Source organism: Eleginops maclovinus, chromosome 12, assembly GCF_036324505.1.
Source record: "Eleginops maclovinus isolate JMC-PN-2008 ecotype Puerto Natales chromosome 12, JC_Emac_rtc_rv5, whole genome shotgun sequence".
NCBI classification, from domain to species: Eukaryota; Metazoa; Chordata; class Actinopteri; order Perciformes; family Eleginopidae; genus Eleginops; species Eleginops maclovinus.
This window is the reverse complement of record NC_086360.1, coordinates 15,233,823-15,261,037: the sequence shown is the minus strand read 5'-3', so window position 1 is coordinate 15,261,037 and position 27,215 is coordinate 15,233,823. Positions and strand designations below refer to the sequence as shown.

At 38.8% G+C, this 27,215-nt stretch overlaps 1 protein-coding gene across 2 annotated transcripts in view; it reads left to right on the top strand.

Annotated features, from left to right (window-relative positions):
• The window catches only part of grid2 (glutamate receptor, ionotropic, delta 2), a 402,736-nt gene that overhangs the window by 318,634 nt on the left and 56,887 nt on the right, over window positions 1-27,215 (top strand). For both annotated transcript variants that reach the window (XM_063896521.1, XM_063896522.1), the window contains exons 11-12: window positions 3,161-3,473; window positions 23,323-23,461. In XM_063896521.1, coding sequence (XP_063752591.1) covers window positions 3,161-3,473; window positions 23,323-23,461 — 452 coding nt within the window. The remainder of the gene's footprint in view (window positions 1-3,160; window positions 3,474-23,322; window positions 23,462-27,215) is intronic.

The following is a 27,215-nucleotide window of genomic DNA, read 5'->3' as shown; positions in this document are numbered from 1 at the left end:
CATTGAGTGTTGTCATGTGGGGGCCAACCGTTAAGGCTTCAGCTCACCATACAGTCACGTCATTCTTTTTCTTCAAAATAATTAAAGGACTGCTAAAACGGGACGTAAGATATTTGGGATGGAATTTCCCATTCAATAGCAGCATTAAATAAAGGCACACATTAAAGAGATGTTTTAGATAGGTACAACTTTTAAATGTTTAATTTGAGTTTGCTCAACTTGTTTTTAAATTCATGACAATTAGCAGAGCCACCTATGCAATTAAACTATAGGTAGATTTTTATATATAGTGTCTGTGCCAGAATGAGGAAGACATAGATACTGTATCCTGAAACTAAAGTAAAATAATTTGCCCTTAAAATTGCCCCATTCAATTCATAAATGAATATTAAAAATTCATCAGTTTTTTTCTAGCAAATTTGGTTATATTATTTTATGAACACATGACAAATATAATATAACCTAGTTAGAATTGGTATGTAAATAAAATGTTAGATGCAGCTAATATACAGTATGTTTTGGTCAGAGTTGTAACATAAGCCGGATAGCACAGGTTACTTTCACTTTAGGTCATTATATAAACAATATATTAAAAGAATATAGTGAAAGAAGTCAATTATCATCCAACCATCCTGTCACATTTTCAAACATTGAAGAAAAATCGAGTCGTCATTTCTAACTGTGTGCATGCTTTAACCTTTATGTGAATGATTGCTGCAACTGCACATTTTTTCCTGCACCGTACTGTAGGTCAAGGATATTTCATTTTATTTTCTGAAATGTTTTTCTCACAACTTTCCCTTCATTCTTTTGTTTTTGCTGCATGTCAGGCCTTTTAAACATATTTTTTGAAACTGGGTCTCTTTTCACTGACCGTGTGTGTGTGTGTGTGTGTGTGTGTGTGTGTGTGTGTGTGTGTGTGTGTGTGTGTGTGTGTGTGTGTGTGTGTGTGTGTGTGTGTGTGTGTGTGTGTGTGTGTGTGTGTGTGTGTGTGTGTGTGTGTGTGTGTGGCCTTTGTACCTCCCTCCCCCAATGCAACATCTGTCAAAGTGATAGAAAAATGCTTTACAAAAACTGAAAAATTAAGTTGTTAAAAAAAGAATTAAAAAAAGAAAAAAGCTTTGAGCACATTGCATATTTATGTGTACACAGACAAGCACAGACTGAACATTTTGTTTCCCCATCAGTCAGCAACGCAGTTTATCTCTCCGAAAACCCAATTATACCACATAATTATTACCCAGAGTACTCTCTGAAAGTTTCCATGTTGACTGACCACAGCAGTCAGCATAGAAATTAATCTGTATTCACACACACACACACACACACACACACACACACACACACACACACACACACACACACACACACACACACACACACACACACACACACACACACACACACACGTGCACACACACACACACTGCATTTGTATGCATATCGTAGTGTTGTCTCAACCCACAGGCATCCTGTAGGGCTTCTACAAAATGTCTTCTTATGCAGTGTAAGTGACAATTTCTGCACATTTAAGCACTTTGTTTCCTCACTCGACTGTGAAATTAGCAGATTTTTTATTTTTTTTTGCCTACGGTAGATTAAATGTTTTATTTGTTTTGTGTGTGTGTGTGTGTGTGTGTGTGTGGGGGGGGGGGGGAATATGGATGGGGTAAACATGCAAGTGTGTGTTTGTTAGTGTGTAATCTGAGTGTGTGCAGTGGCTGTAGGGCTTAGTATTCGCTGGCAAAATCACCTAACTTGTTACAGTCAGTTGTTTAGAGTAAATACAATCCTATTATCTAACAAGTTTATAATACACTATGCTAGGCACTCATTTTCAAACATACATGAGTACGCTTACAAAAGGATCTTAAATCCTTGTATTAATACATCTGCTTGTAGCTAAGCTAACTGAAACTATTTTAATTAGCCTTTTATTGTGTCTGCATTTAAGCTGAGCTTAGCCAATATTCATGGCAAACATATTCACGAACCATTTACGCTAGTCATCCCCTCTGTCTCCCCATTCCAACCCTGTCACTCTCCAATAAATGCCTATCGGGCCCTTTTTTTGGTAAGTACACAGGCAAATCATGCATACATTTACAAAAAAGATATATAAACATACGTTTTCTTTTAGGCTTCTTTTCATTTCTGACCTTAGTAGTAGGAAATAGTACCGTTATGCTGATGAACCTGTCCAAAGTTTTGAAAGTTTAGTAAGGCTTTAACAACATTACAGAATTTCCCATCAATACATAAATTGAGTTGGCTCTATCAGGGAAACTCATGGTTAAACAAATTTGAAACATTGGGGAGGAAAGCAGTTCTGCAATTTTGTTAACAACTCAACAAGCTAACTGTTTTGTGATGTGTTTAAAAGATGTTGTGGAAAATGACATTTGGACATTGGGCATGTTCATATACCCAAAGGGATGCTAATTTAGTATTCTGGTTGTTGATTTGTTAGGAAGGAATTTATCTGTTGAAGTGTCAACTGATTAACATTAAAACAGAAGTAGGTCTAAATTAAATGGATATGAGAGAAGAGGTCCTCCTCCGCCGTCCACCCCCCCTTCACACTGAATGCCCTTCACCCTCCTGCCTGCCCTGCAGCTGTTGAATCATTTTATATCAGAATTATAATAAGGGATTTTTTTTGCAAAGAAAAGAGGAAAATAACACTATCATTTAGAACTTAGAGCTGGTTATGGTTTTCTTTCAACTAATACCTCCTACGGTAATACAGGTTGATCTCCTTCTTTCTAAATTATATAAGAGTGGCAGCCTCCTTAGCACACAACTATATTGAATGGTTCATTTATGTTCCAACATAGAAGTGTGCAAAGACTACTCTGAAAGTTCTGTAAGAAAAACACCTTTTGCATTTACTTTCAAAGAAAACGACTGTATAGTGTTGAAAAAGGGTTTTTACTTCAGAAAGACAATTTTTTTAGCTACCTGCAGCCCAGATGTTTTTAGGAAAAAAGTCAAAAGTATTGAAATATATTATTTTAAATTGTTGGAAGGCACCGAGGCAGGACTTAAAACATTTGCCTACCTATGATTACAAAAGTCTAAATTGTTCAGCTGTCTTCCTCACCTACACATTTTCCGTGTTGACACTTAAAAGTCCTCTTTTCACCTCCGCCTCTTGCAGCGAGCAGATGTGGGACTTTCTGCCCTGACCATCACGCCTGAGCGAGAGAGCGTCGTGGACTTCACCACACGCTACATGGATTATTCTGTGGGCGTGCTGCTGCGCAAAGCTGAACGCACTGTGGACATGTTTGCCTGCCTGGCGCCATTCGACCTGTCACTGTGGGCGTGCATTGCGGGCACCGTGCTCCTCGTTGGCATCCTGGTGTACCTGCTCAACTGGCTCAACCCTCCCCGGCTACCAATGGGCTCTGTGTCATCGACAACACTGTACAACTCCATGTGGTTCGTTTACGGCTCCTTTGTACAACAAGGTAAGGAACAAACGCTACATGGAATCTTAAAAATGAACAAAATTCACGGCGCTGCAATTATTGTTGGAATATTGAAGCGATTATGGGAAAGTAGGAAATATCATGATCAATATAACAAGTGATCTTTAGCTGAATTATGGCTTGATCATTTATTCAATCAATATTATTCCATAGGGCTACATACTTCAATAACAAGCTTGCAGGGTCCATCTCAAAGGTAAAAGATAGAGAGATGCTGGGAGAGGAGGGAAGGATAGAAGAAAAGGACTAATTTGCTAAAGCAATCTAATGTCAAAAATGTGATACAAATTGTCAGCTCGGTGTCATAAGTGAGGATTGACCTTTCACGTTTGAGCACAGTAATCAAATGAGAACACAAAGGAGTAGAGGTTTTATTCTGCATGGATTGAGTTGAGGATAATGACCGTATCCTGGTTTTCCCCCCGAAGATTTCCAGACTCCATTTGAACATGGAGATCAGGCAATTGACAGCCAGTGAAGGATTTAAATATCAGTGCAGGAATAGAGAAATAATAGGGGGAGGAGAGAACAGTGGAAAAAAATCTGATCATATAAAATGGGCATTTCGCCTTCAACCTAACTGGTAAGTATTTAGTATATAATAAAGATAAAGACAGAAAATGTTCGTATTTATAGGATCATTTTTGTGTTCATGCCTGTGCAGATGTGTGTGGGGTTTGCAGTATATAAATTAATAACTGCAATTTCACAATGAGCACACTGTGCCTTATACATGCTTCTGGACCCGCAATTTTTTTTTTTTTTAACTACAGTAATTATTGAAATTAGGAGGATATTATTTTCTCCCTGTAAAATAGTTCAGACCCTGAGTAAGCAGCTGATGAGCATTACACTGTTTGGTAAATAACCTTCCATCTTTTGCTGCAGCTAATGGTGGTAATAATGATGATACATGCTAATTGCTGTTTGATATTTGCAATCATTTCTCTTTTTATCCGTAATTAACATTTTAGTCATGGTAACATTAGGGAGAATAAAGGAGAGAGAGAGAGCTAAGGGTTTTCATTTCTTGAGGCATGGGTTTGTCCATTGTGGGTTGGGTATATTCTTTCAGCGTGTGTGTGATATGTGTTGTGTACTAGGTGCTCCATGTTTTTTGTGAGCAGAGCTGTCTTTTAGCCACAGGTAATTTGTTTCTGATTTGGTCAGTCAAAAATCTCACTCACTGCGAGGCTAAGTGGGCTGACCTTCACTAGCTTTAAAACTCACCTGGTATGTGGTTCACTTTCCTCCAAGGAATCGTTTATTTGAGTAGTCAAACATGACGCCAGACTGTAGCTCTGGGCTGTGTCTTACCTCTCTTAACCATTTCATTTTTCCTGTCCAATTTGCCTTTCCATTGTTATTCGTGTCCCTTTTTCCCACTTATATTTTACTTAACTTCTTCCACGATTGTGTCCTTCTGTCCCTCTATCCTCCATTCATCACTCTTTCTTTTTTCTCCTTATCCTCCTTCATTCATATGTCTCTTACTCTCTAATATTTGCATGTCCGTACGTGTGAGTGGGGGTTATTGTCTGATTAATGCATGGGTGTGTTTGCATGTAAAGGCCAATAGAGGGAGAGACACAAAGGAAGAGGGGAAAAGGAATGGGAATAGTGGGAGAAATATCAGCACGTCATAAACTATGTCTAACTGGTCTCAAGGAGAGGGAGAGAGGGAGAGAAGAAGAGGTAAATACACACAATGTGAAGGACTGCATCAGACATAATCTGCTGTTTACGGCTCCATCATTAATACTGGCAACAGGCTGTGATTTGTTTTTTCACCTGAAGTAAAGGTGGCCAGAGGTAGGGACCATCTTCTGGCTAGATTCTGGTTTGGTCGCACTCTGCCTGTCTTCTTTTGAAAGGAGAGTGACCATATCTGCATTACTGCCACAGAAATGTGAATTGGGTAAAAACAGACAGTCAAAGATGCAGGAATATGGGGAAATAATTTGCATGTGAAGTTAAATAAGACCAGGAGACAGAATGAAGTATGTAAGTAGTGCATGTAGAAAGGAAGATGTGGTAGAGAGGATACGATTTAAGAGGATGTGAAATGTTTCCTAAGGAGATTAATTTTCAGCTTCAGTTGGATTACTCTTTGGCGCTGTCTGAGGTGGGAAGGTCATTCCAATATTTTTCAGAGCCAGGAGGGAGAAGAGTCAAGGCTGGGATGAGTGATTACCAGGTCACATTATTAGGAGAGCCAGGCAGACAACATTAGCGGAGTGCAGGGCATCGACTGGCTGGTCTGGAGCGCCTGGACACACCATGGCCTGAAGGGATGTGGAAAGTGCACTGATTTGCAGTCTTGTATGCACCAGGTTTTGGATTTGAAGTGAACCACCATAGGCAGTCAGTGGGGGGAGAGCATGATGAAGGTGACATGCAAGAATTCAGAAGGACAGAAAACCTTGCAGCGTTTTGGATGAGGTGTATAGAGAGTGGTCAGAGGAATGTTGCAGCACTTCAGATAGCTTCAACAAGCTGAGCGCAAGTGCTGATAAGAAAGTGTCTACTCTATTCAGTGTCCTGAAAGATTGTAAACCAGCACGAGCTAGAGAATATGCTTAAGAGCAAAAAAAGCCTTTGTGAGATGGAAGAATTCATACATGGCTTGGAATGAAAGTGTATTTCATGGTCTCAGATGATGATGCCGCTTTAAATACAGCCTCTAAAGTGGATTTAACACAATTGTCATGCATTTTAGAAACAGAATAAAAACGGCAAATTAAATTGACTTTAATTACATGTACACTGAGAAGTCCAAGTCAATGCAGTCATTTCAGGGAAGCTGTGGCGCATTGGGATATTGCGCTGATCTTCAGATCAGGGGAGAGTAGGTTCCATTCCCACTGCAGTCAGCATGTTGTTGTGACCCCGTGCAAGACACTTTGCCCCAAATTGCTTCTGTGGGGATTGCCCACAGTAATGAATGTATGTAAGTCGCTTTGGATAAAAGCACCTAACAAGTAACATGTAATGTAATTTCACAATTTATTTAAGATCAATTTCCTTAAAAGCAATTCTCAGTTCTATAAGAAAAACACAATTCTGAGAAAGAAATAAGGAAGAAACAAGGTAATACCTAATACCAAAGAGAGCCAAGACATAGCAGCAAAGTCAGTGAAGGGATCATTTATCAGTTTAAAAAAAAAAAGTCTTACTGCAGAGAAAAGTTTCTGGGCCATTTTACACAGAAAGCTTGATGTCTGAGGTGCCCTCAGGTGTTGTTCGGTCAGCTTGTTCCACCGCAAGAGATCTGCAACAGATTGCATCTGAAAACCAACATAGCCACCACAATACTTCTTTTATAGTATGTTTTCCTGCAAAGCTGCACTCGAAGAAGAAAAGTTAAGTGGCCACAGTTATCAAATGGACTGTGACCTTTAACTGTAATGTGAAACAGGCGACAGAAGCTGAGGGGGCAAATCTGCTGATGTGTAACCTGTGTAGGATGGAGATAGAGTTATGGAAGGTTGTCTTGTTAAAGAAGAGAAAAAATTAAACTTAAAGAGACACTTTGCGAGAGTCAACACATTACATCGTTCCTCCATCCCATTTCCTGTTTCAGTACCTCCCTGTCTCCCTCTATCTGTCTCTTCATCCCCCACTTCCCCTATGCTCTGTCTTGACTCCTCTAAGTTTTGTCTGCATTGTTTGAGTTAAACTAGAACAGTCAAAAGCAAAACTGTGCTGTCACACTGAATATTTGTCTCCTTTCACAAATGCGCTCTCCAACTCAATGTCTGGTGTTTTCCCCGATTTAAGTCCCAACTAGTAGGGCAGAAGACTGACACTGTGAAAATCAGTGTCAACTGTGTGTGTGTGTGTGTGTGTGTGTGTGTGTGTGTGTGTGTGTGTGTGTGTGTGTGTGTGTGTGTGTGTGTGTGTGTGTGTGTGTGTGTGTGTGTGTGTGTGTGTGTGTGTGTGTGTGTGTGTGTGTGTGTTACTCGTTTGAAATATATTCAAAAAACTGCAAAGAACCGCAAACACACACAGATCTAGGACCATAGGCCCTAATCAACACTTTAATATTTCCAACTGCTGCTCTCTCTTTGCCTCTTTTCTTGAACTATCTCATACTCTGCCCCTCTTTCTTTCCCAAGCGCCTCTGTTGTGCTTGTATATGTGTATGTGTGAGTTTGACTGTGTAAGAGAGAAAGAGTGTCAGTTCCCTGCCTTGTTGTGGCACCATATAGAAAAAAATGTGTTTCCTACCTCCCTCCTTCCTCCAGTTCTCTACATTTTCGAATTCCTTTAACTTACTGCTGAGTTTTCTCAATGTGTGTTGCGTTCAAATTCAGCACTCCCCATTTCCTCTCTACCTTCCTCTGTGTCTTTCCCTCCATCATTATTTCTGCTTCTGCTGTGCCATACTGCTGGGAACCATCGTTATAATCATTTTCCTGCTCTCTTCTTTTCTTTCTCTCCCCCTCTTCCTCTCTTTATGACTCCCTCTTATCCATTACCCCTCTCTAACGACTGTGTTTTGCTGCTGTGAAGTGGACCCAACTTTAGCATGCCCATTCTTCCTGACTGTGCACTGCTATTTCTCCATCCATCCTCCCTCTTTTCTCCTCTCTGTCCCTCTCACAGTCTCTTTTTGGCAACAGAGATGTCCCACTGTGAAGAGTGACCGTTGCTCAACAGTGTCATTAAATACACGTCTCTCTCTTGCTCTTTCTTCCATGCTGTGCTCTCTTGTTTCTGTCACAGTTCTCGCCATTTCCAGAGATCTCACTTTCCCTCCCTCTTTCTTACCACTCACGTCCAGCTGTTACTAGTCCAACCATATCCTGTTTGGACCAGAGTTCACCCCTTCTGACCTGAAGAAATCTGTCCATGCATCCACAGGAATAATAATAAAATAACACTTCAATAGGAACCATTCTGTTTTGCACTTTAACTTATCATTTTAAATGCAGTGCTTCAAGTAAGCTTTATCATGGCTACTTAAACTAAACTTTACTTCTTTTTTTTCGTGCAGGGACAGTGGCAAAAGTTATCATCCTTTAAGTGGTGAACTTGTTAGCAAACAGTTGCTTATTTACAGATGGGCTTTACTAACTCGATTAGAAATACTTGGCACTAAAGCTGCTAAACGCTCCACTCCGGCGTGAGCTACAAACTGACTTGTTTTGTCTGCCATTTGGCGTTGAGCAGCTAGCATATGTAGGGCTTTGGATGCTTTTTTGCTGCTGTCAAAAATACAATACACAAACAGTTGATTTGTACCTCAATCACAATATAGCCTTGGTGGAGGTTTGTGCACTATGATTGCCCTTTCTAGTAGTCTGTGCATTCATTACCTAAAGCTAACCCTTTACATCTAAGGGGGAAAGCTATTAATTGTTATTAAATGAATATTGATTATTGCTACTTCAAGTAAAGGATATAAACACCTCCTCAACAACTGGCCCCTTATACTGTATATCCAGCTAAGTTTCATAAGTCAATATGGTGATAAATGAAACACAATTATATGCTTGCTAAAATAATGGTGAACATGATTCAGAATGTATAATAAGAGCATGTTAAGCAGTTGAAAATGGAAATGTGCCTCCCACTGTAAATAGATTCACGTCATAAAAGAACAGATTTGGCCTTCAACTTTAATTCCCCCCCTCCTCCCCTGCTGTGGGGATGGGAGTTGCAGCCACCAGCTGAAGTATGATTCATACAAACCAGCACGTTTGCGTTATACATGCTGATGAGGCTATACCTATCTACCTCTCTCTCTCTGTACAGTGCTTTAAATGTTTAATAACGCTTATTAAGTTTAATAGAGAAAATGGACCCAGTGTTCTACTATAGTAAATGTCACATTCAGCTATACTACAGAGAGAGACGGCAACATAGAAGAGCTACTGCAGTGCTACAACACGCAGAGGAAAACAATGTGCATATAACATATTTTTGTGATGTTTTCTAGAGCTACCAGAAAAATATCTGCCAAAGCAGCACTAAAGCACACATGAAATTGGTTTGTCTTGTTTTGAATGGATCTTTTTTACCTGGGTCTCTCGGAAGCATAAGCTAGAAGGGACAGTAATGAGCAGGGAGACTTACTTTTGAATTCAGTCTATTTCCCTATTGTGCTGTAAGGGTCAGAATTTGAGCAGATTGCAACTTGAATAAACAAGGGACTTAATTACTTCTCAGTGTTATGCAAAACCTTTTTCTCAGAATTTAAATTAATGTAATAATGCTCTTGGGTACATATTTGTGCCTGAATAAGAAAAAACAAGCTCACTATATGTTTTAAAACTCAACCTAATGATTATGCAACCTGCGGCTAGCAACAGACAACAGAGTGAAATAATAGATATGCTGGTTCTCTTTGTTCAACAATAGGCATGGCAAAAAAGAAAATCCTGATTTCCCTCAATAACTTTCTGCAAATCCAGATAATTGCACAATTTACGAGATCATTCATTTTGACAAGCAACTCGCAAAACCCTCTCTACACCGAGCCCCCGACTAGCAAAACTCTAAACACCTCAGCTAGATGGAAAAGAAAAGAAAAGGAGAAGTACAAGGTAGGTCAATCAACAGGGATAAAACAGCAGAGTTGAGTGCTACACACCTTGTTAAACACTGTGTAAGTGTTCGGTCAGTCATTTTAGTTGTTTCTGAGGAAGAACCTATACTAACAGAGAAGATTGGGAAGAAATACAGAATACAAAAATAAATGCATTCCAAGGTAGACTATAGTGAGGCAAAGAGGCTTACATTTGCCCATTTCCACCAAATGGTATGGCTTGACTTGAATCACTTTTGATACCAGGACTTCTTCAGAATTTAGTTTTCAAGATAGAACATATTAGAAAGAACCCCCGCATCTGTTGAAGCTGGCAGGATCAGCTGTTCAGCGTAGTGAAACCACAAGAAACTGTCATGGCAATGGTTCATGCGCTGAATCGTTTCATTGGCATCAACCAGAGCGATGATTGCAATAATAACACGTTGTGTATGCCGTAGTTTTGCTGGCTACTATTATATATTATTTGTGTTGAGTGTATTTTAAGAATGAGATCGCAATAGCAGTAGTTTGGTGTTTAAAATGCAGAGCCGTAACATGCAGTAGAAATGCTGTTGTGAATGCCACAAATAATGTCGTGGGCAAGAAGCAAGAACACATGATTACATACTGCTGTATGTCATTATATCAGGCACCGTGGGCGCAGATGTGTAATACTGACAGCTCATAGGCACATGTAATTCAAATGCTAATAAGGATTAACATTGTTTGAATTCTGAGGACAAGTCTGAATATGATCTGATGATTTGAGCTGGTAATGTGTGAAATTCAATATCTGATTTATGTCTAGTGACTGTGAAGACTTTTATAGTTCTCAAATGTTTTCCCCTCTTGAGTGACATTAAGTTAGTATCCATAAATGTCAATGCAATTGCCTTTATTTATCCATGTTGGAACATGTATTTATTGCATGCATCTGTCACTCTAAACTGCTTTATCGTTGTCACTCTGCAGAGGGACGAAGAGCATCTGGCTCTTATATTATCCACATCAGTGCTGTCATTCTTTGATTTTAAAGGGGTGGAAAGAAACATTTGAGTGAAATATGTCCTTTTTTGCTGGTATGACTATAGTAATAAGACAAATTAGGCTGCAGTGAAATAAATGCAAACAGGAACTGAGAGGAAAGTAGAGTTTATAAGAATAGAGAGCAACTCTCAGAGCTCTAGTGAAAACCATTCCCTGTGGTATTGCCCTCAACATTTTCTTTCATGTAACTGCTATGTTCTCTAAAAATGAGGAGCACTTCGCTGCCTGATCAAATGATAAAAAAAATGCAGTTATGCCTTTATATATCAAAAAAGAAACAAGGCTTACTTTTGGCCAATCAAAACATCAATTGCCATCCATGACATTTAACAGAGTTTCCATAATCAATATTGTCTATCTCTGTGCTCATAACTCATATCTGCCCAGACAAAATTACTCAGTGTAATATTGGCTGTGAAACAGAAATTAAATGGGTGACGGGAAGGTGGAGTGAGGTCAAAGAGATAGGGAGAAAGTTTTCTGAGGCAAACATTGTTTTGTTTTTGCCTAAAACGAAAAACACAAAGAAAAAAAACTTGAACCCACTCATCAAAGCTTTGTAGTAGGATCTGTGAGAGGGCTTCAACATTTGGTTAGTTCAATGGGTAACTCAGAAGTTGCCGATCAGCATAAATTGGCACAGTGAGTGTAGACATGCTGCCTTGAGAAAGGAGGGAGGACGTGTAAGGTAAGATTTTGGAGAGGAGTGACAGAGAGGCGGGAGGGGGGCATTTGGGTTGCGAGATGTGAAATATTGAGAATGACAGTGTTAAAATTGAACATGAATGACTCAAACACAATCACTATCAAGTGAAAGGGCTTAGAAATACAGCATGTGTGCACAGGAAGACACACACACACACACACACATTGCCTTAGTCAAGGGAAATTGCTGAGAGAGCCATCTGTCAGAATTTGCACTCACAGCAACAGCCATGGTGTTATTGGTTTGATGGAACAACACACGGTCTGCATGCAGTCACCTTTAATGAGATGACATTACTGTGTGTGTATGGACACATGTGTATGTTTTTTGGCTTAGAAAAATAAAACATTTAGAGATTCCTTGGTCTGTCCTGCACGGCTTTATAACGTAATTGTTTGTGGTTTGAGTTTGCTTGCACTTCAAAGTTTCAACAACAGTTTGATATTAAATAAATTACAGTTAATTTCACTCCATTACTAGACTTTATGGATTGGTTAAACACTGTGTGATGTGTGAAATATTCTCTATCTGCAGGAAAAGCCCTAATTGTTACCCTTTAGAGCACACATAATAGTGCCAGAGCACACGTACAGACACGCAGATAGCCATGACTTCCCGTTCGCTGTTGTAACCCTTATTCTGTACACAGATTGTATTGATCTATATATAGGAGGCTAGCAATGAAACACAGCCTGTAAATAAGCTTAAAGACATTTCTGCTGACTATCATTTTTATATTCCTTTCAACTGAAGGAAGCAAAAGTGCTGATGAGGCTTAAGAACGGAGGAGAAAGGAGGAGAAATGTTTCTGTAATAAGTCCAATGTCAAGCAATTTCTGCATATGACACACACACACACACACACACACACACACACACACACACACACACACACACACACACACACACACACACACACACACACACACACACACACACACACACACACACACACATTCAGAGCCCAACTTCTACCACAGGTATTCTGTAGGGGCATTAGGAAATTAACAGACTAAGCCATACCCAAATACAGATGCAAATACACACTCACAGAGGAAAAGGTTTATCGCCGGTCTACACACACTCTGCCCGGTGCAGTTTGTAGATTCAGTGGCTTCTCCACCTTCATTCATTCCAGGGAATAAGAAAAACCTCTCTGAGGCGAAAAAAGCAATGAATGATTATAAGCGATGATGCAGCAAGTTGGTCAAAGTGTCTCGTATCCCAAAAAAACGCATCACAAAATGTGTGTGAGGCAAAGGTGGTCTAAACTGAATACAGAGCAAATCGATGATTGAGAGATTTCCTCCACATGGCTCTCAACATGGTGATGGCTTAGCAGCCAGCTAGCAACTAACTCTGCCAGCATCGCTAACAATGCAAATAACCGAAACGGCGGTGACAGTGTTGTTTTTTGCTAAAGTGTCCTTGGGCAAGATAATGAACATCAAATTGCCTCTGTAGGCATGGCCAGCCGTGTGATCTCTATAAGTAGCTTTGAAAGCTGCATACTGTATAGAATTTTAAAGAATAATACATTGAGATTAGCCAGTATGACTGAGTCAAACGGTAGCAACTATTTTGATCACAGTCTATTTGCCAGTGCAATGCAATCAACTTGAAATCAAAACAGACATAATCCAACAGGCTCTACGTATATTCTCCGTCACACATTGACTACACAGAGGCTGATGCTCTAAAGCAAAATGCTATATCACAGAATGTTGTTACAAATTAAACAAACCTACCTACACACCTAAAGTGCGAGAGATGTATGAAAATGTTCACCCATATATATATATATATATATATATATATATATACAGTATATATATTAATTATTCCTTCTCCTAGGAGAACGATGCGTGTGTTTGACTCCCTAAAGGCCTATTCACTCGAAACAAATATCTATGAACCTGGCCAAGCAGCACAAAACATAATGAGCTTATAATTGCCAGCAAGCCATTTCTCGTGGGCTACTTGTTTTGCCAAAACACCACACAAATGGCGGCCAACCACCATAGCAGGGCTCTGTAGCCTCGCACAACAGTTAATCATCTTCCAATCCTATTCCTATGTAGCCGTTAATTTTAACATTGCTTTTTCCAGAAAGAGAGAATAAAAATAAATATTATAATAATTTCAAAACAGCACAAATCCAATCCAGAACCCAACGCTTTTCTTTGTAAAGCAGGAGGATGAGTAAATGTTGTTGTTCGGCTACAGTAAGTTGCTGTTTGTGCACCAGTGGCTTTCAAGCTGTAGTCATTTCACAAAATAAGATCATTACAAGTGAAATATCAAAGCCAACGAGAGAGAGACAGCGAGAGAGAGAGAGAGAGAGAGAGAGAGAGAGAGAGAGAGAGAGAGAGAGAGAGCAAAATGCTGTAAAAATCGATTAACCACGTTGTCTTTTCCAATTAATTTCAGTTATCTGTAAAGTACCATCAAAACACACTATGCTCTTTTTTCCCAGATGTACTGTATAACATGAACTGTACTATTTTCTATAGGGATAAAGGGGGTAATACGAAATATGTTTTCTGTTTCGTATAAATACACACAAAAAATAACTATATAGGTAAGTATAAGCATAAATAGTCTTTTTCAGTTTTGCATATACAAACATTTGCAGACAAAGCCAATATCTGCATGTGTGCACACTCCGAAGCACAACTTAGTGGGGGAATAATTTGCATTTCAATCTTTTAATTTACTTCCTTTTTTGTGAAATTGAGCTGACATCGACAAGCTAAACACAGTGAGCACAGAATCCTATTTCAACGTCAGCCCTCAGGGTGATTCTCTACAATTAGAATTTTTCTTTTTCCACAGTTGAATCCAAAGCTCATACTCCTATTACACACATTGAATTTGTGAGGGTTTTTAACATCCGACATGTTCTCAACATGTCAATTCTGCAAAGATAGAGTTAAAGATTACGTTCAGAATTCAGAATGGGTAACAGGGAGTTCGATTTCCAAACAAAGATTCTTCACAAGGCACTGCAGCACTTTATGCAACTTACAGTAAATGTTCCCAAAAAAAGCTTCCAGCTTCACAAACTGTTATTTATCAAAATCTGATATGTGTCAAAGTAAACAGCTGTGGTTAAGATAACATTTTGCTCAGAAAAACAGCAGCCCAAACACAACAAAATAATTGTGTTTTATCTTTTTGTGATAACATGTTTTTTCATGAAATGGCAAAGAAAAAGTAGTGCCCTATTTGAAAGTTATGCAACAAAGCAATCAGAATGTAATTTAGATTTTAATTCACAAATGTAATTGCCAAAAGTCATAATGGAGAAGAATGTTCTAACTTTTACAATTACTGATATCTTTCTTCCCATTTACTTAGAATGAAACTGTCTGGTTTTATAGTTTATTTATTTGTATTGTAACTTTATTTAACCAGGATAGTTAGAACAGCAATAGTTGTGACTCCTAAATTTTGATAATCAATACCAAAATGCCATACCACATATTTTTCTCAAATATTTTGACATTGACTGATTCTTTTGCCCCTTTTTTACCTTGTTTGGGTGAATAAATCACACTTTAAATGAATGAAAGATTGAATCACTTACACATAACCACATATGCTGTCTGTCCAGTTGTCTGTTTGTCTCTGACCATTTTCCTCCCCTTTACTCAAATTGCTCTCTCTCTCTTCAGTGATTAACAATAGGTTTCAAGGTTTCAAGGTTTTATTTGTCATATGCACAGCAGATACAACGTATATGTTGGCAATGAAAATCTTATGTCGCGTGCTCCTCCAACAACTCAACATACATGGTGCAAATAGGATAAATAAAATAGTGCAAAAAGAGAGAAGAATATTTACAATAACAACAATAAAGATTTGAGGATGTGAAATATATACATATGTGGAATACATTGAAAGTATTTAAACACTTTAATCTGTTGAATGAGGAGGTATGGATAGGTGCATATATTATGTATAGCAGCTGTATATGGCAGATATGTATAATATATAGATATATGTGTACTATAAACAGATATGTATGGCAGATGTGTATAATATATATATATATATATATATATGTATATGTGTACTATAAAAAGATGTGAGTAGACATTCACACAGCTCAGGAGTTCAGCAGTCTTATAGCCTGTGGTATAAAACTGTCTCTGAGTCTGGTAGTCTTCGTCCGGATGCTGCGGTACCGTCTGCCAGACGGCAGCAGACAGAACAGATTGTTGCTGGGGTGATTGGGGTCCTTTAATATCCTACCGGCCTTCTTCCTACACCGCTGGGTGTAGAGGTCCTCCATGGATGGCAGCTCCGTCCTGGTGATGTGCTGAGCAGTTTTCACCACCCTCTGTAGAGTCTTACGGTTGACGGCGGTGCAACTGCCATACCAGGCGGTAATGCAGCCAGTCAGGATACTCTCGATGGTGCACCTGTAGAAGTTGCAGAGTATCCTGGAGTCCATGTTGAACTTCCGCAGCCTGCGGAGGAAGAAGAGCCGCTGTCGAGCCGTCTTGGATATGAAATTGGATAATCAAAACAATAGATATTTTTAACGTGTTTGTAACAATCAGCAATGGAAAATATGTGTTTACTTGAAGTATGCCATTTATTTGTTCCTAAAATCAGTTAATACCTTTTGCACATCATTTCACTTTTCTCCACTCCGATCTTCCTCTTATTTCACATTATTGCACACACTCTTTTATACCCTGAAGTTGAAAGCCTTTACTGTCTTTCACTGTGTGTGTGTGTGTGTGTGTGTGTGTGTGTGTGTGTGTGTGTGTGTGTGTGTGTGTGTGTGTGTGTGTGTGTGTGTGTGTGTCTGTCTGTGTATGTGTGCACATGCCTCTCGTGTGTACAAGTGCACATGTCTGTTACTGTGTGTGTTTTATTATACATATACATGGGTGTCTGTATGTAGAGCACATCCTTACCAGCAGAGACCAGAGCAATTTGTCAACATCAGAGGTGAATCATTGCCAAGATGAAATATTAATATGTCATTCATGAATATTAATAACTGTATTTAAGCAATTACCATAACACCAACACCCCTCTAGCACGTGCTACACTTACGATGAAAGGGAAATAAAATATACACTTAATAATATGGATTTATTCTCTTAATGTGAGGTTTACGTGAACATAGAGAGAAATTAATCTGCCCGCCTCTGAGCGGGGCGTCACACTTCCAGCTGTTCAAAGACCACACATGAGGATTGGCTCTTAGCTACATTTCATATGATGCAATATACATATACGTACGTGTGTTGCTCATTGCCCCTTTCAGATTACAAAATTAGATAAATATGTAAATAATATTGATATATTGTATGAGCATGTGCACACACAACAAATGATAGTGCTGAATACTTTGTCAGCTGAAAATAAACAAAAAGTGAAAGAAAGATCTGTGAAAAGTTCCTGATTGCAAATTGTATTTGTTAGGCTAAATTTAGTCAAGACCTCTTTTATCACAATCCAAAATTTGGCAGTCATATAACAATCATTTTAAATCTCACTTGTATTAAACGTTGTCTGGCAGTTGGAGTGATGAATGCAATTAGCCAGATGTTACATGAGCTGAAGACTTTCACATTAACATAATAACCCATTAAATGTTATGATTGTTGGTAGAATATATGAGTCATTGTCAATTGAGTATTACTTTTTGAGAAATATAAGCAAACAGGCTGATGACATTTGCCATGACCTTTTCCTCTCTCCTTTTATTCATTGCACCTTTGCCCTCATACTCATTGCCCTCATACTTCTCATTGTAATCCCGAAATTCTCCCTGAAACTCTTTTTCCTCTCATTTAAGGTGATACTTATTTTCCATGATGTTTTGCTGATGGCCTAAGGTTCTTATAGGAAATCAAAGAGCATGCTGGAAAGGGAGATACCTTTTAGCGCATCTCAAAATCCTAAACTTGATGCATCCTAGCACGAATCCACAAAATTACCGACCTGCTGTATTCTTATACTGGTGGCACATGATGGCTTCAAAAAATTGCTAACAACATGGAAAGCCCACCTTGCTCTGGTTGATAGCCAGCATTACAATGGAGAAATTGAAGAGCAGAAGGCAGGAGAAGTGCTGGAGGAGTGATGCATTCACTCCACCTTCCTCCTCCCTCTTTCTTTTCTCTCCTTTTTTCCACTTGTCACCCTGGCCCCAACCCCGTAATATGTATTTCCCAAGTTATTTATAATCAGTGCGCCCCCGTCAGTCCAGAGTGATTGATGTGCTAGAGGAGAAGTACATGGTAAAAAAATAATAATAACGGTTCTTGCTAGTCATCAGAGAGCAGAGGGGTATAATCTGAAGACGGAAGGTGCTTGCTCAGTGGTGAGATTCAGAGCTTTACAAGGAAACCACATCCTTATAAAACCCTCCTGGATGTGCCTGCCACTCGGCTGCTTGCATTCAAAGCGGTACTCTTCTGCAGCTACCTTTAACGGCAGCATGTCAACAAGGATGGAGGAAGGGGGAGAGAGGGGAGGAGAAAATAATTGAGGAAGGCAGGGATCAAAAGGAAGTGTCCAGGCAGGCAAAAAAACAGGGAATGTGTTTGATGCAGACGAGTTGGCTCATGGAATATTGTTGTGCTTCAAACCTGCAGGAAACAACAGTTCTTGAATTTGAAATCGTCCCTGTTAACCTCACTCTGAATAAATAAATAACTGAGCAAAGACATATGTTTAGGTGCTTTATGTGAGTCTGTGTGTATAGCTTTGAGTCTGTTTGCTTGGTTCAACTTCTGAATTTGCTGACACATACAAAAAGAAATCAAAAACTACGAAAGTAGAGCTTACATTTAGACGAACCAAAGTTCTTTCTTTGTCAGATTATCCATTGTAACAATTGTTAGGATTCTTCCGCAGCCCGTCCTCCTTTTTAACGTTGGTATTCATGTGGTATTTCTGGAGTTACATTATAATGCTTTTTTTTGTATTACATTTTTTAGGAAGCCGTTCTTGACTGAGTTTAGAAAATGTGGTTATCACTAACAGTGTGACATAATTAATGCCATGCACATTTATTTCTAATCAAGCATGGAATATGCCTGAAGATGCTGTGTTAACTGTTAATTACATAACCCATAGTAACATATTTTGGAGATACTGGTATTTACTAAAGCACACACATTTTCTCTTTTGATTTAAAATTGAAAGAACATCTTGTTTTTTCTCAACGTCAAGAGGCTCTTCTAACACTTTGAGAACACTCTAACATCGTATTTCTCCTGATTATATTTTCTTTCGGCCCTTTTCACTCAAACTAGACACAAATATAATACGTGATCATACTATTTGAATAATCATGTTTTATTTCTGACTTTAGATGGAATATTCTGCCGCACTTATAATGGAGAAGTAATTTCTTCAATGAGATGCTGTAGCTCAGAACAGCCTGCTGTTATTGCAAAGTAAAAAAAACTAGACATCATTATTTTGTTTTGTAAGACTTAAGGCTTTGAAAAAACATAGAGAAATCTGTAGAAAAAGCTGTTTAAAAAAAGATAAGACCCTTTCATAAAGTGCATTATTGAAGTATGTTGTGCAAGGTTGTCATCATTGTTAAGAAAAAAATTCTTCCTTACATTGTTATGGTTATAACCGTCTCTGAATCAAAGAGCCTTTCAATGATTAGAAACACCATCCCATCACCACGGCATTATTCTTTCACTGCACCAATTATAATGAAAGCAGTGCTACAACATAATCTTACTATCAATGAAATTCAGTTTGGAAACTAGAGATAAATGTATATGTTTGCTTGTAATATTATAAACAAACATATTTGATTATTTTATTTTTTAAATACAATTTTGACAGTAGCAAGAAATAAAGGAAGTAATGAAGTTGTTCATAATACTGTACAGTTTCTGTAATCCACTCGAATGTAGCCTACACAGTCAGTAGCTGTCAGGAACAGTTTTTGGGTTGATCAGTAAACAACTAAATTCAAATGGGGAGAATTATGCATGAAAAACTACATGACATGACCAGGAATTCAGTATCTCAAGAAATGTAAATTCAGTGTTCAAAGACATTTCTGAATGCCATACACTTTATCCACTGCTTCTATTATTATTTAACGTGAATGGGTCATTGTGGTTTCCCTCTACTGTGATCGATACAGCTGTTTAAAACATATTAATGACTTAGTGTCACTAAGGAATATCATTTATGTTGTAGCCACAGCCTCCTGGATCTATACATGCTTTTGTGATTCAGACTTCAAAACGGAACAAGCTACTTGAGAGATAATTATTTCTTCCTTTTGTCATCCAAAATGTCAAATCTTTTTGATGTGTCTACCTTTTCTTTGCTCAAAGAGAAAACCCTGCAAATGTGTTTTACCTGTTCATCACTGTTTTACAGGGCTAAAATGTCATTCAGAGGCACACTTTAAGAGCTCTGAAAGAATATAATCATCCAAATGGTAGTAATAAAACTGCATATCATTGTGTGGCAAGATTGCAGTGATTCCAACTGGGATCTGACATCAGCTCAACATTTTTTAACTCTCCTTTACTTGAAAGGTTGGCAGCAGGAATATAGATTTTAAAAAATGATGGTGTGATTGATAGAAGTGGACTTCCAGAGCTGTGGACAGATACTGTGGATCCGCCTCACCATCTCAAGATGTAGAAAAGACAGCAGTGTGTGAGAGATTATTAAATCATGTTGTTGCTGATGCTGTTGTGGGATGACGTTATTGGTGAGACAAAGGTCTTTAAAAGTGGATGCCTTGAAGCACTTTTCAATTGACTACTACACTACATAATAGTAACCCACCAGACTCATGGTGCTTGTTTGAAATTGACAGTATGCAGTAAGGAGCATAGCGACTATTGTCTTTAAGCCATTCACATTAACTGAGCTGGTTCTTAACAGCAATTTCTCAAGCTAATTCTTCCAGCACTTGACCCCCTTTGTCTTATTTACCCCTTTGTGGTTATTTTGCTGAAAGATAACATAAACTTCTCCATTTGGCTGCTGTATTCCTCCCTCCCATCTCTTCAAAACATTGTATTCATTGCAGATTTTATACAAAGCAATATGTTTGGAATAGTTTTTGTTTTGTCAGCGGTCAAGTGTTAGAGCACAGTTGTTTTTATAAGTTGATGCTGAATACTGAAATTCTGCTTTCTTACTCAATTACTATGTTATTATTATTGCTGACGACATTTTTTAAGCCACCCATGACAAAATCATTGTGTACATTGACTGACTTTATCATCACTCCCTCATATACTATTGTAAAGAGCAGCTGTAGCTGGTAAATTCAGAATACCAAACCAAAACAAATTATAAGTACATAATAATATTGTGTTGCCATTGTAACACTATTCCCCAATCAAAAGTACCAGCACTTAGTTAAGACCTAAACTGAAACACTCTGATCAGCTAAAACTAGGTGATTAAAATAGAAGATTCTAGAAACTTTATTTAGAAAGGTTCCTGACATGTCATTCACCTAATCACGGCAGCACTACCCCTCAGCACAGACAGGTTAAAGTCAAGTAACAAAGATACCACATTTCTTACAAGCTCCCCTGAAGTGGCTCTGTCTCGCAGCATGTCCCACCTTCTACACAAAATGTCTTGGCCTCACAGTCAACACATCAGATTTACCGCACACGTGCCATCAGGATCAAGGACATTTGGTCCAATCATGTTCTTATGATTAGTTTGTCCCAGGTCTGAGAGATGAAGCCTGTGTCCGAAGCACTCATATATCCGAGGACTTGATGTACTTGTTAGATATCTGGTTAGCTTTGTGTGTGTGTGTGTGTGTGTGTGTGTGTGTGTGTGTGTGTGTGTGTGTGTGTGTGTGTGTGTGTGTGTGTGTGTGTGTGTGTGTGTGTGTGTGTGTGTGTGTGTGTGTGTGTGTGTGTGTGTGTGTGTGTGTGTGTGTGTGTGTGTGTGTGTGTGTTTGTGCAAACTGATCCTATTGGACTATCAAACTGGATTTTATGAATATACATCTAGAAATGAAATGATCCAAATAATGTTTTTTCTAAAATAACCCTATTCCTCTGTAAAGTGTACTATAGTATCTTAGTTAGAACAACTTTATTCAAACTGATTGACTTTCTGTACAGTATGATTTATTATTTAAACTTATCATGATTTCTTCAATTAACACCGAGATCAGAAAAAGGTGGAATGACTTATTACCAGTGAGACTGTTTTGCTGCCCTGAGAGGGAGACTGTGCAGTTGCCTTTTCTGTTGAGTGCAGCTTGTGTAGGGGGTGTAGTGCTACTGAGCGAGAATGAGGGAGCATGTCTTCAAGGCAGCTAAGAGGCCAGCAATGTAGCAAGTCAATCAGTCAGTCAGTCACAGAGCCAAGGGACCGGGTCGCCAGCCTGCAGCCAGATATCTAATGAACCCATCCGTTATGTAGACATCCAGCAATGCAGTCACTCAATCAATCAAAGACGGCAGACAGCAAGTAGGCCAACAGACAGGGTCTGCTAGTAGTAATGAAACAATTCAAGACAATCTGTAAGTTAGGGCAAATACATTTTAATATTTTACACGGCAACATTGATTGACAATATTTTCAGCTGCAAAATAGCACACGTAGTTCTGGGTTTGATTCCCCAGTTCTAGAAGGTTCTTAAAAAAAGGGAGAAAATATTTTAGCCCACAGCTAGAGGGGGAGAACAGCAGAGAATGAGATGGGAAGCATGTAAAGTCTAGAGACGTGATGGTAAGAGGGGACACACAAGGGTGCCTTTGAAGCTGCCAAACTGGGCACAACAAAGCAGCTTCTCGCTGTCAATGACTCCTTTTGAATCCATACACACGATGCAAACAGAGACACTTATACCTTCTCACCTTCGATAGGAATGTTCAGGAATGCATTAGGGAGAAGCTTTATTCTACAAAGGCTCCCACTGTACTTCCCTTTAGTAGTCCTGGTTAGCATCATTGAAGGAGCCAAGACGAACAGCTACCTCTGTTGTCAACACAAGTGAATTTGATCTGTATTAATCCAGTTAAACTGATCTCATGTAAATCACTCCTCAGGAACCAATTAAAACAATCCTATGCATAAGCAGCATGGCCTTTGAGGCTGTTCATTCGTTGTTAGGGTTGAAATGAAAGCTATTTCTGAAATCTCCAATTACCTTTTGTTGCAGTGGCAAGTTATATTTAACTATAACCTGCCGCTATTATATATAATTTATATTCAAACAGTTAGGCCAGCTGGCATTTTGAAAGTAATTGTTTAATGGGACAGGCCAATTTTACCTCATTATATAAATGTTATCAGGTCTGTAAAATGTAGCGAATATATCTTCTTTTGATGTCTTTCTAGAAGAGGATAAATGTAATGCTCTGCAGTGCCTCCCACTTTTGGTGTACGTCTGATCTGTGCCAAAGCATCAGCTCAGATCTGTTAATCCTAACATAATCTTTGCTGTTTTAACAGCTTTTCCTCCTGCAGCTTAAATTGCTTGAATTTATTTGTGTCTGTTAGTGTGCATTATTTTAACTTCTTTCATTCTCTTTTTCTAGGTGGGGAGGTGCCCTACACTACTCTAGCTACCAGGATGATGATGGGCGTTTGGTGGATGTTTGCTCTGATTGTCATTTCCTCATATACCGCAAACCTAGCAGCATTCCTCACCATCTCACGCATAGAGAACTCCATACAGTAAGTATCCAACAGATTGTCCTTCTCTGTTGCAAGTTGTGGCAAACACTTGACTTCAAAATGTGTTTTTGTGTTACCTTCTGAAAAACTATGTTCTTTTGACATAGGTATTGTGATACAAAAAGTAAAACTGTTTAACCATTACCCATCACCAATATTAAGTTTTTGTAAAGTTGACATCTACACAGAGGTTCCACCACAAAGTATTTGGCTGTTAAAAGTGCACACTCACACTTACGTTTGCTCGAATATATTCATCATAGTTGGTGTGAAGCTTTGCGTGCTTGACAAATTGTTTCTAACACACTGAGACACTCTGCAGTCTCCCCCAGTGTGCTTGATTATTGCTTAGTGTGGAAATCCATTTTAACAAGCAGGTTTAATGCATAAGAGAGACACACACACACACACACACACACACACACACACACACACACACACACACACACAGTATTACTCCCATATCCTTTCCATTCTTTCTCCGCTCCTTCTCTCCATTGTAGCATAGCAATTTCCTTTTACGCTCAAGTTGGAATATATCATCGTGTGTGTGTGTGTGTGTGTGTGTGTGTGTGTGTGTGTGTGTGTGTGTGTGTGTGTGTGTGTGTGTGTGTGTGTGTGTGTGTGTGTGTGTGTGTGTGTGTGTGTGTGTGTGTGTGTGTGTGTGTGTGTGTGTGTGTGTGTGTGTGTGTGTGTGTGTGTGTGTGTGTGTGTGTGTGTGTGTGGAATCCATGATTTAAATACTGAAGATATGGAGAATCAGAGAGAAGAAGAACAAGAGAGTATTTTTGCATGTTCCTCCTTGGTCCTAGGTGGGGGGGAAACAATGTATCTCATCCCCCTTCAAATACTCCCACACATTATTTCCCTAAGCTCAGTGCCCTCTGTCTATCTATCCTTGTGATAATATGTTTGCCTTTTTCTATCCTGGTGGCAAAAGGAAACGCTCATCTCTCATTGGACTAATCAGCATGCTGAAGCATCTATGCTATGCCCGGCAGTGCCACAGTTAATTGTGCTTGGCTTTGGAATAAACAACATTTATTTCTCTAAATCTCATCTCTATCTGTCTCTGAATTTGTTTCTGTCAGTTTGACTATACGTCACTTTCTTTTTCCCTCTCTTTTTCGTCTTTGACAGACCTCCTTTTGTTACTTTTGTCTCCACTTTTTCATTCTGTCTCTTTTTCAGTCCTTTATTCCAATTATCTTTTCTTAGAACCTTAAAAGTGTGTCTTTTGGATGTTTTTTCTGCTTCAATTTGCTGTCATTAGTGAGTGCCTCTCAGTTTACCGCCTCATTCAGCATCCATTGGGCTAATTAAGGATTTCCATAAATTTTAATGTATTATTTTTAATGTGTTGACTCTTCCGGGGTCATTAGTGGTATAATTACCACCTTAACAGCCGCACCCGCATGGCCTTGGGACTCCAAAGATGGGTTGTAGGATGAGTGGTGAGAGGGAACATACCCAAAACAAACAGAGCAATTGTAAAGCATAACAAAACTTCAACGCAGAGATGAAGAGAGCATCCAAGCAAGGAAAAAAAGAGGATTGTGATTAGTGTGCACTTTAATCAGATGAATACTTGATTAACATATTGCACAGATGGTAAGAGAGCAAATGGTTTAGTGAGTGAGTTATTGAAAGAGAAAATGATTTAAGTATGGTAAAGAGCAAGCAAGAGACAGCAAAGGAAAGGAAGGCAGGGGAAGGATGGAGGCATCGCTCTTCTTAGCGTCTCAGTGAGCCGTCAGGACAGACAGGGTTTTTAAGTATTAATGCCCTTGTTTCATCCTGGAAATGAAATAACAAGTGAGCATTCAGAATCCTCTCTGGACTATTTCACGCTTGGATGTTTTCCCTCAATTTCAGTGTGAATCCTTTAGGAAAACGGGGAGGGATGGCGCCAAGGAGAAAGAGAGAGCAACATACAAAGAGAGAGATAAAACAGTATAAACTTTATAAAGTGGAAATAAAGAGAGGAAGCATGTGGAAGAAAAGATGAGACGGATACGACGAAAAAGAGGAGCCAGGAGATAAAAGTTAAAAGGGTAGAGTGAATTAAAGTAAATAGAAATTGGAAAAAAGCACGCAAAAAAAGAGAGAAGAAGCTAGTGGTGAAGAGGAGAATGAGGAATAGATTTTGGAGGGGTAATAACTTGAGTTAAGAGGTGGCAACTGTTGTGAAACGAAAGCAATGGAGGGGAACAATTGGTCAAGATGGGAAGATTGAAAGACAGATGGAGTGTTTGAGGATAAAAAGCTTCTCTCTCTGGCTCAATCTCTCACAGCAGGTGTCTCATTATGTTATGGTCGCTAATGATGCCAATAAAGTCAATCAGGTGGTAAGTGTTCTTGTGTAAGCTTCATAATGGCTGGTAACTGTTCTGTATGTATGTGTGCATGTCGGTAAAATCCCAGTATGTAGCTCAGACAGCAGAGTGGCTCAAATGGTCAGCAGCTCATTTGCTTATTCAAAGTCTGACATGTTTTCTTTAGGGCCATGAAGTCCAGATTTACTGTCACACTCTAACTTTATCGGCCTCTATTAATGAGAATGGGATAGTAACAGCATTGTCTCCTTGACAGTATATGTTAAAAGCAATGAATAGAATAATGTTAATTACTTAAACAGTAGTGCATTATAGCTACAGCACTGGAGAGATAACAACATGTTAAGACATTGCTTGTGAGTGACTAACGATCTCATATGGAAAAGATTATCACCTATAAAAAGACCTCTTCATTCCTTATGATGATGCATATATGAGACCCACAAAGAAAACTAGCATGTGTATGACCTACCCTTCTCTACTACAATTAGTTCAAATATAGATGAGCTAAGTCTACTCTCAAGACAACGTTGGTTTGGCTTCAGTCAGCACACATTACTTGCTGTTCAAGGTTGCACAGCTGTCTGCAGGGCTTCAACAGCAATTTGTTAAAAAGTTAATGGACTGATCAAAGCTCTACTGCCGTTCTCAGAATTAATTTCCCAACAGAATCACAGATCCAACATCATCTTTGTCTTTTGGCTCCCAAAAAACATTTAAAATAGCCTATCCTTTGACTCCACAAGTACTTTGTTTTTTAAACTATTGCAAACAGTTGGCATAGTAACTCAACTAACTCCATCAAAATAAGAGATTATTTTCTTCATAAAAGATTAGTTGCATTTTAAGTTTCCTTTGATTCTTAATCAGTTTATATCTTTCCCCTTTTATCACCAATAACAAAAGGAAGACGACCAGATGACCAACTATGCTGAAACAGAGATAGAGGTCCTTCCATATTTCATGAGTAATACAGTAGATTAAACGTCATGCTTTTGCATTTTGCCAGTCCCACAGCAGGGACTGCTTTTTTATAAAATCTTCAAGTCTTCAATCAACAAAACTATTGCCCGGTATGTTTTGATTAATATAATCAAATAATAAACATGAGTTTTTTATGGAGATTTAATACATTGTTGAATGCCCCTTTAATATTTTCAGCTATACATTTCTGATAGTGTTTTTCTTTTACAATGCGGGAGTAAAACTGGGTTAAGTCACTGCGAGTCTCATTTAATCTTTCTTTTGGTCTCAGTAAAATCTAAACTCATCTGACATTTTTTTCTTGTCTCTGCTTACATATGAACACGCCATTAAATAACAAACGCAGAGTTATTACCCAGTGAAACCACAGATCGGAGTAGTGGGGTGGGGAGATTATTAAGGCCAAAGATTAATTGAGGGTTATAAAAGATTCA